General features: G+C 35.6%; 1 protein-coding gene across 1 annotated transcript; it reads right to left on the bottom strand.

Annotated features, from left to right (window-relative positions):
- Positions 1–132: 132 nt before the first annotated feature.
- LOC137012240 (uncharacterized) lies at positions 133–3,066 on the bottom strand. The gene is made up of 11 exons (XM_067375374.1): positions 2,951–3,066; positions 2,743–2,833; positions 2,314–2,402; positions 2,074–2,201; positions 1,486–1,537; positions 1,264–1,361; positions 1,019–1,155; positions 872–937; positions 733–779; positions 506–654; positions 133–428 (listed from the first exon to the last, which is right to left on the bottom strand). The coding sequence occupies exons 1-11, from the start codon at positions 3,055–3,057 to the stop codon at positions 133–135; spliced, it is 1,260 nt and encodes a 419-aa protein (XP_067231475.1). The 5' UTR covers positions 3,058–3,066.
- Between the last annotated feature and the right edge of the window lie 12,958 nt (positions 3,067–16,024).

Below are 16,024 nucleotides of genomic sequence, written 5' to 3' on the forward strand. Positions count from 1 at the left end.
AAAAAAAACTAACTTAAAATGAATGTTTAACTATTTGTTGGAATTCATGTTCACATCATTAAAGGTGTTGCATCTTTGTAGCATTTCTTTTATTCATTTGGCATCTATATTTAGATTTTGTTTGATAAGCAGTTACAAAGTCCATGACTCATTGGCCAGTAGCTGGTATATTTCATTAGCCTCCGCAAATGTGGATGGAATGGAAATTCCTCTTGAATCAAGGACTGTGGTGAATTTCTCGACCAGCATGAGGTAAGCTGCAAATGACCCATCTGGTGATGATGGGAAGTTGGTATCCTGAAGAATTACCTCAGTAATTCTTCTGAATGCTTCGTTTGCCACCAACAAAGGCTCCTCAACATCACAAATGAGCTGTTCTGCATACTGTAGGAGGTCATCATCTATTTTGCAGAGCATATCAGCAAAGCCTGCAGGTAGATACAAATTCCTTTTTCAAGTTGGGTACTGCTTTTCTCAACCATTTTAATTTAGATAAAAAGCATACCTTCAGGTGGGGAGTTGAAAAGAAGGTCTGGTTTCCCAAATGGACCTGGAACATTCCGTTGCTTGCGAATATCATGAGTGTTCCAGAGTCTTTGTTCCATGTTCAGCTCTCTCTCAAGAAGGGGAAGGTGTGTATATTGCAGGCAATTTCTATAAGTTAGCAGCATGTATTTATTTTTTCATTAAATGTAAGCAGAAACATGAGGGATGACAACAAATTTAACTTACATGTGAACAGGATTGTCCAAATCGAGCATGCCAGACTCCATCATGGCCTAAAAATGCACATTTTTATAAACTTAAAAAAATTACAAAAATGTTTTAATTAGCATCAATAAGCATTTGACAGTTCCAGTTAAAAGTTCACCTCAAATATCACCTGCCATTTTTTGATCCATGTTTTCTTCAGCATACTGTTGAAGCATTCAGCTCGCTAATAAAACAAAATAATGTTATTTCTTGTTACAAAAAAAAAAAAAAAAAAATCTTCTATTTGCATTTTATGCTCACATACCTGATTATGTACTGATGTGCCCACTCTGAAGGAGTCTCGTCCTTGATCACTAGCCTCTCGGAAGTGAAATGCCACTTGCATCTGTCCAACAAGGAGATTTTCCTTTCCTCGGTCTGCTCTTATAAATCGTGGGCAACCTATAATAAATAAAAGTAATATTTTTAATAATAATAATAATAATATTGTTTATAAATATGAGAAGCTCTCTCCAATCATAACTATTGTAAGACATCAAATATACATACCACCGTGTTCCTGAATGGCATCAAAGAAGTACCTTGCAATGAAGGTTTGTTGTCGGTTAGAAGTGCCAGCCTTAAGCCAAATAATTTTCCTAGAAAATCTATTAAGAGCATTGCAAGTACATCAACAAAAAAACCTATGGGCTTGTTTTTACAAAAAAAGTAACAAATTAGACTACATTTCAGAGGCTAAAATTACAAGGCAATAAAATTTGTGAAACGTACCCATCAATACCAAGATGTACCCAGATTCCAAAGAATTTCAATTTGTCATTTCCTATAACAAATGATAAAATATGCATCACAATAAATATCAATTATTTAATAAAAACATCAAATAGAAAACTTGAAGGAATAGTTTATGCTTTACGCTTATTCTCATGTTTTTGATACCTATATAACTTTCTTCTGCATATGAAACACAAATAAGTAATCAGCAGCATAACGTCCAAGCTCTTTTCAAAATAATAGTGTAAACCTCTACAATCTGCAGTCTACCAGCCTGTCGGTTGGGCTACAACCTACACCTCTATGATCTTAGCTGGGTCCATCAAAGCCCATGCTGTCCAAGGAAATGCTATCAATTTCAACACCCTAAATCTGCAAAAAACAACTTATGCTGTAGTTTAGAATTATCTTTAACATTGTGCTCATACTGTAATACTCCATTTAACCCTAAACAATTTCTCCTTTTGTTTTCCACTGAAAGAAAATCATGTGGATTTGAAATTACACAGGGAAGAGAGTTTGGCTTAACTATCCCTTTAATAATATATGTTTTTTAATATTTATGTAATGTTCAATAATACTTACCATCAATATGCCAAGTGTAATTTGGTCCATGGCTGAAGTAGTTCCTACGTTCAATTCTTTTTTTCCCTGGACATCTTCTAATAAGACCACTGCCATCAAGTTCTCTCATTATTAGAGCCACATCATTCCTAGACAAAGAACAGAGGGAAAACACATTAAGTAATGAAAAAAAAAAAACAATCTTGACCATATTTAAAAAAAAAAAAAAAAAAAAAAAAAAAGTAGGGTTAATATAGGTACCTGTAACAAGGCTGGATTCCTCTGACATCACGAACCCGTTTGTGCATTGCACGTATTCCTTGCCAAGGTGACCAGTGCCTCAGCTCACTCTAAATAAATATTTTGGATTATTAACACTATATGTAGGTTGACAATCCTGCTCTGAGAGAGGCACTTTCCTGCAGAGGTTAGTTTCAACTCCACTTAATTACATGCACCTGAAACAAAACATGGTATTTGAGTTTACAAAGTAATTAAAGCTAGTGTCCAGTTGAAACACACTTGGGTTAAGAAAACCCTCATTGATAATACCTTTAAAGTATTAACAGGGGTTTCTTAACCTAAGGCAGTTTGTTGCAGGTGCTTTGGAAAATTATTGGAACTGAAATCTGAAGGTAAGTGGCTTTCCAGGAGCAGGAATGAGGAACACTGCTTTAAGACATACTTTACCATAACAGCTTGGCGAATTTCATTATGGGGCCTGTCAAAACTCCTCCGTCTCAAACCAAGTGATTTTATTAATCTTCTTAGATGCCTTTCACTGCAAGATAAAGCATAAGATTCTGTAAACATGTTTCATTTGTATAGCCTACTGTATATTAAACATAAGCAAAGCAGCACTGCAGCACAATTAACCTTAAGTAAGCATAAAGATTACCTGATTTTGTATCCAGAAGCATCAAGAAAAGAGCACATCTCTCTTTGTTTGAAGCCATTATCAAAAAGCAATTTTATCAATTCATCTACAAATAAGTTAAGGCACATTACGTGAAGTTTTTTTTTTATTCTGAAGAAAGTTTCAACAACATATTCTGTAGATAAGCATATTTTTGGATTTGGCAATTAAAACATAACAATATATTTAGTTAGACAAACAAGCCATCTTAAATTCAGGATACTTATCTGCATATCCATTCTTGATCGACTGAAACACAAATAGTTTTTAAGACAGAACCATTATTTTGGCAAAATCCCATTTAATTCAGCAACTGTTCGTGTTAAACTAATACAATTGGATTAAAAATTACAATAAGATTTTATCCCAATAGCGCGAACACGCTTTAACATCACAATAGTCTGCCAAGTGCAAGCTAAAGCTAGCTAACTAACTTTTTAAAAGTGCAAATAAAATTCACGAAATGTATGTTCTGTTCTGCATTTAATTAAAACAAATAAAATATATCATGTGGGCTTACCTCCTCTGCATCCATCTGTCCTTGTTCTTCTGTTCTGATCTGAACCGCGTGCATGTGACGTCACATGGGGCGGGGCAATGCGAAGCCCCACACTCCACCTGAGTCCGTTTCGCCTGATGCCTGATGCCTTTTATTCTGAGTCCGTTTCGCCTGATGCCTTTTATTCTGAGTCCGTTTCGCCTGATGCCTTTTTTTCTGAGTCCGTTTCGCCCGATGCCTTTTCGTCCAATGCCTAATAGTAGAAGACCTCACAGCTGACGTTGTTTTCCCTGAGACCTGAAGCCGTTCAGTCTGAGGCGCGATGCCGTTTCATCCAATGGCTGAAACGTTTTCGTTGTACGACTGAGGTCTAAGAATGTCCTAATATGAACACCGACACGTGATGTGAGGCTGCGCGCTGCACAGAGCGGGTCACTTCAAAACGATTTAAAACGGACAACAAAACGGTATGTTATACAATGTACACTACAGTACATGTTTATATATCACTATAAAGTAATTAGTTTGTTGACTAGATGCTGCATTAGTGGAGAACAGTATGTTTGTCGTCGAGGCTGAGAGGACGCTAACATTAGTAGTAACCTCAAGCGGTTAAAACAATGTGACAAAAAAACAAAAAAAAAAAACAACTATGCCACGATTGTTACCATTCATTTGCATTAGTTTATAACTATTTGTTCGCTGTTATGCATTAATTATCTGGCGAAGTTGCATATTTAAACTGTATTCTCATACAGCAACAGAAGCTTAACAAATCAGAAATGTAGCCTATTCAATTTCAGTTTTTATCGGCACTGTAACACATATTTTGATTAGATAATCATCAATTTTTCTAAAATAGAGCCAAATAATATGTGAAAGTACACATATAATAGACCCATGCTATACCTTTGTGTGTAAAGATGTTAATTTTTAAGCATGACTGTTTGGATTTATATGAAATAGTAACATGTTACAATAAGAGTACATTTGTAACATTAAATAAGGTTAATAAAAGTATTGTTCATTTTTAATTTCATCATTGACATTTTAACATTTTAAAGTTGTCTCTTACATGAGTTATAATGCACTATGAATTAACATGAACGATCAATGTAAAATTAATATATTAGTATTTTTTATGTATAAAAATTACAATAAACCTTTAGCCATTTTTTTAAGGGAGTTAAAACTGAACACAATTTTACTGCTCAAACTGTGTATAGAACAATTTTTAATATTTTTTTTGTTCCTTTTGTATTTTACATTTACTTGTACTTTTACTTTCAATACTTAAGTACATTTAATATCAAAAAAATACTTTTTGTACTTAAGTACAAAAAATATCACATACTTTAAAACTTTTACTCAAGTAACATTCTAAACAGCTACTTTAACTTCTACCAAAGTCATTTTCTGGCAAGATATCTATACTTTTACTCAAGTATGGTTTTCGAGTACTTTATACACCACTGGGTAGGCATTACCAGGATAAACAGAAAGGACCTGATTAAAATGCAAGTTCAGAAAAGTTCAAATTCTTCAGATTCTCCATCTGACAGGTCTATAACTTACTTAAAGGTGCTATGTCACCTTTAAGTAGGTTATAGAGCTCCTGTAGGAGCGATGTCACGTTTTTTTAGGCCAAAACATTTTTTGTCACATACAGCAAACATCTCCTCACTATCCGCTAGCTGCCTGTCCCCTGAACAAACTGTAAAAAAACGCGGTCTCTGTAGTCGCCACAAGCTCCAAAAATGGCAATAAAAACAAACTGGTGCAGCCTGGACCACGAATCATAATAAACATGCTCCAGCCAATAACCGACAAGAATGATTTTAAATGCGTGTTCATGACTGTTTCAGGAAGCACGGAGGGGAGGAGGAGGAGGAGGAGGGAGGGTCTAGCTAGCCTCTGTTTTGTTTGACAACACTTTGAACGTCAACAGGAAGTTAGTTACTCCATCCAGGATCACTTAGAGCACCTTTAACACTACCTTACTTTTCAATAATGCAGTCTACTAAGCACAGAAATGAATATAGTCAGTTTTATCTGCATGGACATTTAGTTGTGGGGATGCATTAGCTGTAAAGTGTATGTTCTGATTAGTTTTGTTTTCACTGTGTTTCCTATTACGGTTTGCCTGGGTTCTTTGTGCCCTGATTAGTTACTGATTTAATTCACCTGTTCACCTGTTCACCCCTGTGAATTTAAACCCTGAATTATGTTTGCTCATCGTCTGGTATCATTTAAGTAAATGCGGATGTGTTTTTATGTTCTCCTGCGATATCCTGAGAACCGTTTTGTTCTCCTTCGTCGTGCGCATCTTTACAACCAACTGTGACATTATCTGTCACGTTCCCGTTCATTCCAGACTCCATTTCCCATGATCCTCCCTGCCAGTCACATGCACACTCCACACCAATCACCTGTTGCCACATACAGCTAAGCACATAGAGTGCCCCAGGGATGACGCGTTTTTGTAGGCCAACCCGGAAGTTAGCGGCGCACGGGTTCCCTCGATCGAAAGCCTATGCATTTTTCCCATAGACTTTTGGAAAATCGCAGAAAATAAGCTCTGTGTTTAACAAAGGGTTATGACACTTACACATTTTTTCTATCAAGATAATCTTTACAAGTTAACACAACATTTATAGATTTTGAAGCCTAAATAAAGTCGTCAGATATAAAAGGCTAACAGTAGGCTATAAACGGACTACAGCCAAGCTTCCTCAAACTGTATTTAAAAAACAACGTTATTTAAAAACATGCTCGCTGATTATGATCTGTGCTGTTATGAATACTTTTCCACTTTTTCATGAGAAATGCTGTCCAAATGTCCCGTTTTTAATGATGACGTCTAAAGTCCCCGCCAAAGGAAGTAGTCCCTTTTAGCAATTTGTTAGCAACCACCGATTTTAAGACACAGTAAAAGTTTAAAAACTCACAAGTGGGTTATAACTTGTGTGTTTTATGTCATAGATCAAAACGTGAAAGTATTTAGAGGCTTTGTTAACCACAGACCTTATTTCAGGCGATTTAGCAAAAACCCATTAAAAAAACCCATAGACTTTACGGCGTTGGAACCGGAACTCCTAAAATGCTAACTCGCTTCCGGGTTTTGCCTACAAAAACGAGTCATCCCTGGGGCACTCTATTCTCTGGACTATTTAAGACTCACTCTCACACTACCTCATTGTGAGATCTTGTTTACCCTGTGTAGGAATTCTTATGTAGGAGCGTTTGTATCCTGTCTGCCTGTTGTATCCTGTCATCGTTATCTGGACTGTGAACTATATCTGCCTGCTTTGATCTACTGCCTGTATCCTGACATCGATTCTGCCTAGCCCTTGCTGTTCCTGTTTGCCCCTGCTTAGACCCTGCCTGTACGACCACACTTACATTTGTAATAAAGCTTGCAAATTGATCTCTGCCTGAGTCCCATCTCGTTACATTAGCATTTCATTTTGTGATTTTACTGTCTTGATAAACCTGTACTGAATGTCACTAGCAAGCACTTTTGGGCCGATTCCGGCAGAAAAGCGGCACTATCGGCTCACTATCGACGTTGATGAAAAGATTATGGGCATAACTCTGCCGATTGTACACAACGCATCTGGGGTGCGTTTCCCGAAAGCATCGTTGGTGAACCATGGTCGTAAGTCCCATTGAACTCTATTGGTAACGACGGAACTTGCGACCATAGTTCGCTTTGGGAAAAGCACCCCTGGCTGACAGACAGTGTTTTCTTTATGGGCCGGTCTCGGCTGAAATAGTTGTATACTCGCGGCAGGTCCATATAACTCGGTATAGATCTATCGGCCGAGTTCGTTTCGTAATAGGCGGGCCCCCAAATATCAAGGACTTTTGGGACGATTCAGGTTTAAAGGCGCCAGCATAGACTCAATTGAAAAGATAATGGGCCAGAGCCGTGTCGACTGTACGGCTGACAGACAGCTTTTTCTGAACGGGCCAATCATGACTTAAAGCTCGTTATCTGTTTTCGGCCCGAGCTCGTTTGTCACAGGCGGGCCACTGCTGGAGTCAAGGACTTCAGCCGCCAGCCGTCGAGTTTTGGCGGTTAAATCCTGAGGAGAATCCTGCAGTCAACATTTCGTGATCGAGAGAAAGGATCAGCTGCAAAACGGTAAGCAATTTAATTTATTTAATGTTCAGTTTAGTGTTTTTAAATGGATTAATTAATGGTTTCAGGGGCGGATCTAGAAAATTATTTATAGGGTGGCAAAGGGGTGGCATAAGGTCTATGAGGGGTGGCAACACCAAAGCAACCGCCAATGCATAGTTTTTGGAGATTTATGGCCTGACATACACAATTGTGTTCACAAACATTGCATTGCCAAAATATATAACAAGATTTCAATATCCATCATGGCACCAAGTAAAGGCACTATATGAAAAACATCAACAGATTCAAAATGAGTCTGACCTTGTATCACTAAAGGAGATGAGCAGTTTTATTAATATTACACAGGCTACTTCGATGGCATAAAACATATTTTAGTGCAAGTTAAAGAACAATGTTTTTTGCAAACAATTTTTGAGTTTCTGTTATTATCAGATGTGGGAATGTCTGTGTGTGTTCACCCAGATCACCCTATCAACTACATATTCTAGCAACACCCCAATTGCAGCAAGAGCCTAGCAACCACACAGAATCTCCTAGCAACCACCTAGCAACACTTTAGCAATCACCCAGAACATCTATATTCTGGCCTAACTATTTATGTTTTTTAAACAAGATTTTAAGTTGGCTTCATGACCTGCCAGCAAAAATTTGTCTTTCAAACTTTTAATCTAGTTGAAATGAAAAATTCAACATTTTCTCACAACTATATAAACACAGTCTCAAAACTATGCACCAGCTTGTACAAACCTCAAACTTCCAGGTCAAAATAAAATGTTTTTGTCAAAAACTTATTCTTGTCTGACGAAATCAAACTTTGACCTTAGATGATACACAAAACTTAACAAATACACAGACTACTGCACTGCCCAGTGAACACTAGTGAGATCAATTCATGTAACACTGTAACAAAAATACTGCCTACTGGGATTCAGGAATTATTCAGGAACTTGGTATGCCCCACCAATACAGTATACTGTCAATTACAGTAAAACTAAATTCAGCATCCTCTGCACATTTGGCCAAATTTTATTACAGTATATAAGGTACTATCAGTGTATTGGTCTTCTGACACAAGACAGTCATTTCTCAGTTCTGTAAAATATAGTATAACAAACGGCTACAGAGAAAGTTGACAATCACAAGTTTGAGGGTGTACAACGTGTGGCAGTTTACTGTACATATAGTGACATTTCCCTCATCTAAAGTAGCCTACTGGTACTGAGTGAGTTTAAAACCCCTGTAAATTATTCATTCAGCTCTCTCTCAGATTTTGACTGTTGTGTCATCAGTTTTGCTACCAAATGTTGTCATTGTTAAATGTTTTGAGAAATGTGTCTTTGTTTTGAGAACTGAACGAATGGTTTTGGAAACTGGGCCAACTGAATCACTTAGGCTATAATGTGTTAGCGATCGAGAAAAGCTAAAATACATTTAGATTCTTACCTAACTAGTTTCTGTGATCGGGATCTTCTTATTGATTTCATGTTATTGTGGATAAAAAGACCTTTATCCATGATGAAAGTGGAAAATTCGAGGACTTCTGAGTTAGCCGAGAATCAGTAGTTTTCCGATTCACGAACAAATGGAAAACAATTCGTAAGTGAACTTGGCTGCGCTGTGTGTTTTTGACTCCCAAAGAACAGGTTCATAAGAGTCATTTGTTAATGAAGCTGACTAACCTACATTGTGCGCGCTGCGTGTGCGTGCAACCGTCATGCAGCTTATTGAAAGACGTGTTTTCTTGCCATTATTTTGCAATACGCTGTCTTTTTTATGTCATCACATTGAAGCGACGCTGCTGAAAAGCAGTAGTAGGCTACTTGAAACACTGCTAACATTTATATTTTATTCTCTGATAATTTTGGGGTGGCAAAGCGTTTTCTTACGCCTGTTTCACACATAATCCGTCTGCAGTGCGTATGCGTTGCGTATTTTTTTACGCACCCGTGTTAACGGATTAAGCCGCGGTCACACTAGATTTTGAACGTGCAAATTTTTTTCGGATGCTGTAACGGTCGTGATATGACATCACGGTTTACAGCGTCTTTTTTATAAACATGAATTCAACACATAACTTAAAGTAATACATTTAAAATGTAAAAATATAGAACCTACTCAACTTTAATGCAAAAATATAATTCTTTTAATTCAGCCAAGAGGTCATGCCGTGACGGATTGATCTTCTACTGGTCGCACGTCTTCACGTGATGTGAATTCGCAGGTCAGAGTTCACCAAACTTGAACTTTGGAACGCAGCGAAATGCGAAATTTTTCGCACGAGCTTGCGTTTCCGGTCTGACGCATTCGCATGCGTTTGAATGGAAGTCAATGGAACGAAAAGTGCAGTGTGACCGCCCCTTTAGAGCGTTCACACTGCACGCGGTTGCGGTCCGTCATTGCGTTCCAGGAGCGGTGCGTCTGCAGCAGTGCAGCGATCGTTTACGTACCGAGTCTATTTTTGTGTGTGGGCAAAATGAACATGGATTGACCTGAAATTGTAAAAAAAAAAAAAGGAAATTATGCACATTTAAACTACTTTGTACATTTAGTACATTACATAAAGATTTTTTTTTTAAAGATTTAACGCCATGCCAGCAATAAGCTATATTCATGCCAAAAGGAAACATTTCAATTTCACAGTTCAGTTGTATCATTTCAAAACAATTATTTTATTTTAAAACAATGAACAGTGTTTACTTGCATAATGCGATCAAGATATGTTTTTACCCATCGTTGGAGGGAAACTCGCATCCCAGCAGGCAATGACGTGACAGGCGGACCTAAACCAACCTATTCAAAAACAAGGTGACATGGATGACTCGTCTCATCGATGAGGTGGGAAAAAAAATTAATTCTGTATGACCCGCAGAATTTATTGTACAAAGATTTGAATGCGAAGGAAAAGGCATGGGAAGCAGTTTCGTCGGCTGTTGGTGTCGACAGTAAGTTTTCAAATATTTGTGTCATGTTTACGTGTACTAAACTACTCCAGCAACTGTCAATATATAAACGTAATGAATATAACATTACGCACTGCAAACGTGTGCTGTGTGAAAGCAATGGCCGCTTCCTGCTTCAGCAACACATACGCACTGCAGACGGATTATGTGTGAAACAGGCGTTAGGGTGGCAGTTGCCACCCGGTGATCCACTGCGGTCAAGCCAGCCGCAGTTTGAAAATACACGGTCAAGCCAGCCGCCAAAAAAAAAAAAAAAGTGTGTGCGCCTATTACTATAAATACGGTAAGTTCAGGAACAGCAGAGAGAGAACGCGTTTTCAGAGCGCTTGAGTTGCCCATATCTATCTATCTATCTATCTATCTATCTATCTATCTATCTATCTATCTATCTATCTATCTATCTATCTATCTATCTATCTATCTATCTTCAGTCTAATAAATAAAACATCTCTTTCTTTCTTTCTTTCTTTCTTTCTTTCTTTCTTTCTTTCTTTCTTTCTTTCTTTCTTTTTCTTATGCAAAAACTTGGGAAAATGAGATCCAGGCAGTAGATAAAGTTGATGAAAAATTAATTAATCATTACAATTAAATTTAGCCTCACACGCAAACTTTAATCGATAATGAAAATACCTAATAAAAACAAAAGGTAAAATAACCATCATAAAGTATTAGTCAATAGTTAATAATAAAATTTAGAGTATTGTAAAATTTAGAGTATTGTATCTAATAGATGAAGATCAAAGAGAGCAACAATTAAGACATTTGCAGGTAAGAGACAAGAAGTAGAAGCCAAGGAGAGCAAAGAAGGGAAAAAGCCGAATTATCAATGACCCAGTCAGCTTTATACCATGAGCATATAGGGAAATTTACATCCCACTCAAATAGATGTTTTTGTTCTAAAAGAAAAGGTTAATGTCAGTGTCAAAAATAGTTGTTTTATCCCCTATAGGGAATTTTGCAAATGTCAGCAGACATATTTTGATCAGATTCAAATGAGCAATAATTCTGAAAAACATCACTTCTGCAGTACTTGGCAGGCGTCCAATACCTAACCACAAACGTGTCAGTGTGACCTGTCAGACTGGAGCACTTGAAGAACAATTGAACATAACAAGCATACTCTTAAATATAAAATAACCATAAGGGTACAATAACAAGTAAATCCTTGAAAATATGATAAGAATTAATCTATAAAGTATGAGTACATAAATATATGAAAGCAAAAGTAAAACTGATAAATCATAAGCCATAAATTATTAAAAATAAATATTAATAAAAGTGCATGAATATGAATATTGACCATTTCGGATCAATCACTTTCTTTCTTTCTTTTTCTAATAGATCTATCTTTTTTCTTTCGATTATATATCCATCTCTTTCTTTTTTCTTTCTAATGTTTCTTTCTAATATTTCTTTCTTTCGCTTAACATATCTTTCTTTTTTGTATTATATCTTTCTTTTTTCTAATATATCTCTTTCCTTTTTCTTTGTAATGTCTATCTTTCTAATATTTCTTTCTATCTCTCTGTTGTTATTTTCATATATATAAATATATATATACAATTACTCTTGAATTAAATTGTGTTACTGTCTTACTGCATACTGCCTAATTTTAAATAACTGGAAAATACCAATGGTCTGTTATAGGGGACGTCCCATATAGTATGCATACCTCATAAATATCCCTTTTACTGCAGCATTTCGGAGATATGCCACATTATTCGACTTCAAAGGCCTATAAACAATATTCAAATAAGTAGAAAAAACGAATGGTTTGTTTCTATAGGGGACATCCCATAGAGTATGCATACCCCATATGAGTACATTTTACTGCAGCATTTTGGAGATATGCCACATTATTTGAATTTGGAGGCCTATAAAGACTCCATTTCAAATAAGTAGAAAAAAATAATGGTCTGTTTCTATAGGGGGCGTCCCACAGAGTATGCATACCTCATATGAGTATATTTTACTGCAGCATTTTGGAGATTTACCACATTATTCGACTTCAAAGGCCTATAAACACCTCATTTCAAATAAGTAGAAAAAACGAATGGTTTGTTTCTATAGGGGACATCCCATAGAGTATGCATACCCCATATGAGTACATTTTACTGCAGCATTTTGGAGATATGCCACATTATTTGAATTTGGAGGCCTATAAAGACTCCATTTCAAATAAGTAGAAAAAAATAATGGTCTGTTTCTATAGGGGGCGTCCCACAGAGTATGCATACCTCATATGAGTATATTTTACTGCAGCATTTTGGAGATTTACCACATTATTCGACTTCAAAGGCCTATAAACACCTCATTTCAAATAAGTAGAAAAAACAAATGGTCTGTTTCTATAGGGGACGTCCCCTAGAGTATGCATACCTCATATTTATCATTTTTACTGCAGCATTTTGGAGATATATCACATTATTCGACTTCAAAGGCCTATAAACACCTCATTTAAAATAAGTAGAAAAAAACAAAGGTCTGTTTCTATAGGGGGCATACAGCATGCATACCTCAAATGAAACTGTTTTTACTGCAGCATTTTGGAAATATACCATATTATTTGACTTCAGAGTCCTTTAAACACCTACTTTCAAATATATAGGAAAAAACAATGGTCTTCTTTTATAGGGATGTATGCATACCTCGCATCTATTATTTGTTATTGTTCTATTTTATACACCTATAAAAACCTCATTTCTAATATTTAGAAAAAAACTATTGTTTCTGTAAGACTTGATTTTCAGTTTTAGACAAAAACTGAGATCAAGCACCCTGCAATAAAGCAATAAAATTGCATAGGACAACGCCTTGCCCTAAACTGTCCTCGCACGTCTACAGGAAACACACACATACACAAGCCCTCCTTCCTTTCCCCCTGACACAAGTTACTGAAAGTTCTCCAAGATGTATAATGTATCTGGTATATCTATTGTTTTTTCCTGTTTGGTATCATTTTAAATGTCTCAGTGCGGTTGGTAAAATGGTCTCAAATTCACAGCAGTCACTGGTATTATGAAGAAGGTTGAAAACTAAGGAGAATTTAGTCCTCTTTTTGAGTGGTGTTGTGACAACCCACTCCTCTCCCCCTAAAACAGGTGTTGGTGTAGTAAAAAATTACAACCCTTTTGTTCTGGTCTGTGTATATAAGGTAAAGTGCAAAGCAGTCTTGTGGGATCTTCTGTAGCCAGAAACCCCGTACAGTGATGGGTGCGTGTCTTAAAAACACAAATCCACCACTTTGTGTATATGCAATTGTTACTCTTAGAATCATCTTTGAGCAACTGATGTTATTATTTCTGATTTCTGATTTCTGAATTGGCTTCTAATTGGTTATTTGTGTAACTGGCATGATACACTTTTACCTGACAAATAAAATGGGTAACACTTTATAATCTCAGACAATTAAGCATTAGTTAAGCACTAGTAAATAGTCAATTCATCATTTATAAAGCATTAATAAACATTAGTAAGCCATTTATAAATACCACTATAAATGCTTTGTTCTTGATTTATAAGCATATCTATAATGAGTTTATTGATTGTATTTTCATATTTTATTAATGATCAATTCATTATTTCTAAATTATGTATTACATTATTCACAAACCAGTTATTTAGGAATTGTCAGTGGTTCATAAGATCATTTGTGAAGTGTAAGTAAATGATTAATAAAATATTTAAATGTACATTTATGCATCTCAATATTCAGATATATAGTATTAGTTACTCAGTGTGTTAATAAATGCTTTATTAACACATATGCCTAGTGTCAAAACTACCTCAGTACTAACTTTAAAACATGAGAGAACAGCACTGCAGAAGATCACTGAACCTTTAAATCTCATTTATAAAAGCTTTACAAAGCATAAATAGTCCTCACTTTAGATGAGCTCACAAAAATTGTTAGCTAAACACTTCTAAATATTTTATAATTATCTGAATTAATCATGAATTGCAATAGGAATATGTGTTAATAAAGCATTTATTAACATACTAAGTAACTATTATTATATGTCTAAATAATAAGATGTATAAATGAATGTTTAAATTTACTTACAATTTACTTAGTTTACTTACACTTAATAAATGATTTTTTGAATCACTGACAACTTCTGAATAACTGGTTTGTAAATAATGTTATACTTTATTTAGAAATGATAAATTGGTTATTAATAAAGTATAAATACAATTATTAAACTCATTATAGATATGCTTATAAATCAAAAATAAAGCATTTATATCTGTATTTATAAAATGGCTTACTAATGTCTTTTAATGCTTTATAACTGATGAATTAATCGTTTACTAATGCTTAACTAATGATTCATAGCGTGCAGTTATTATAAAGTGTTACCATAAAAGGTTATATTTGATTTACTCTGGATTCTCCTGATATCATTATTAGCAGTAAATTATGGGAGGCTAATGTTACCGTAAATCTGTGTCCAGAATAATCAAATATCTAAGTTAATACATAACCAATGATTAATTTCTTATTGGAAACACAACCTAAGACTAATAATCATTTGAAATCGGAGTCAGATTAAACAAGTGAAATTAAGTGAACTCCACAGGGGCACTGAAAAGACATACATGCGTTTACCTTCGCCCAGGCCGTCGGATTCCGTTTTTCAGTTCGTTTCTAAAGGGGATGTTCCATACAATATGCATACCTCATATGGAACCATTTTACTGCAGCATTTTAGAGAAATGTCACATTAATCGACTTCAGAGGCCTATAAAGTCCTCATTTCTAATAAGTAGAAAAATATAAAGGTCACTTTCTATAGGAGATATCCCAAATACACACCACATATGAAAACATCTTACTGCAGCGTTTTGGAGATATGTCACATTTTACTACTTCAAATGCATATAAAGTCCTCATTTCTCATAAGTTGAAAAAATAATGCCCAGTTCTCATAAGGGATGTTCCTTACTATATGCACAACACACATGAAACCATTTTACTGCAGCGTTTTGGAGACACACATCTTTATTCTACTTTATTCACCTATAAAACCTAATTTCTAATAAGTAGAACATTTTACTGCAGCATTTTGGAGATACGCATGTCACATTTTACTACTTCAGATGCCAATAAAGTCCTCTTTTCTAATAAGTAGAAAAAAGTATTGGCCAGTTCTTATAATGGACGTCCCATACTATATGCACAACTTATACGAAACCATTCTACTGCAGCATTTTGGAGATATATCACATTTTACTACTTCAGATGCCTATAAAGTCCCCATTTCTAATAAGTAACAGAAAAACTAATTGTCAGTTTCAGTGGAGGTGTGTCAGGCATTAATGCCCAGCCAATCCGTGTTTCCTATCAGTCGAAAAAAAAAAAATGGTATATTCCTGTAGGGGTCATCCCACATTATATACGCACTTCATATGTAGCAATCTAACTGTGGTGTTTGGGAGAAATATGCAAT

This window comes from Chanodichthys erythropterus, chromosome 22, assembly GCF_024489055.1.
Source record: "Chanodichthys erythropterus isolate Z2021 chromosome 22, ASM2448905v1, whole genome shotgun sequence".
Classification (NCBI taxonomy): Eukaryota; Metazoa; Chordata; class Actinopteri; order Cypriniformes; family Xenocyprididae; genus Chanodichthys; species Chanodichthys erythropterus.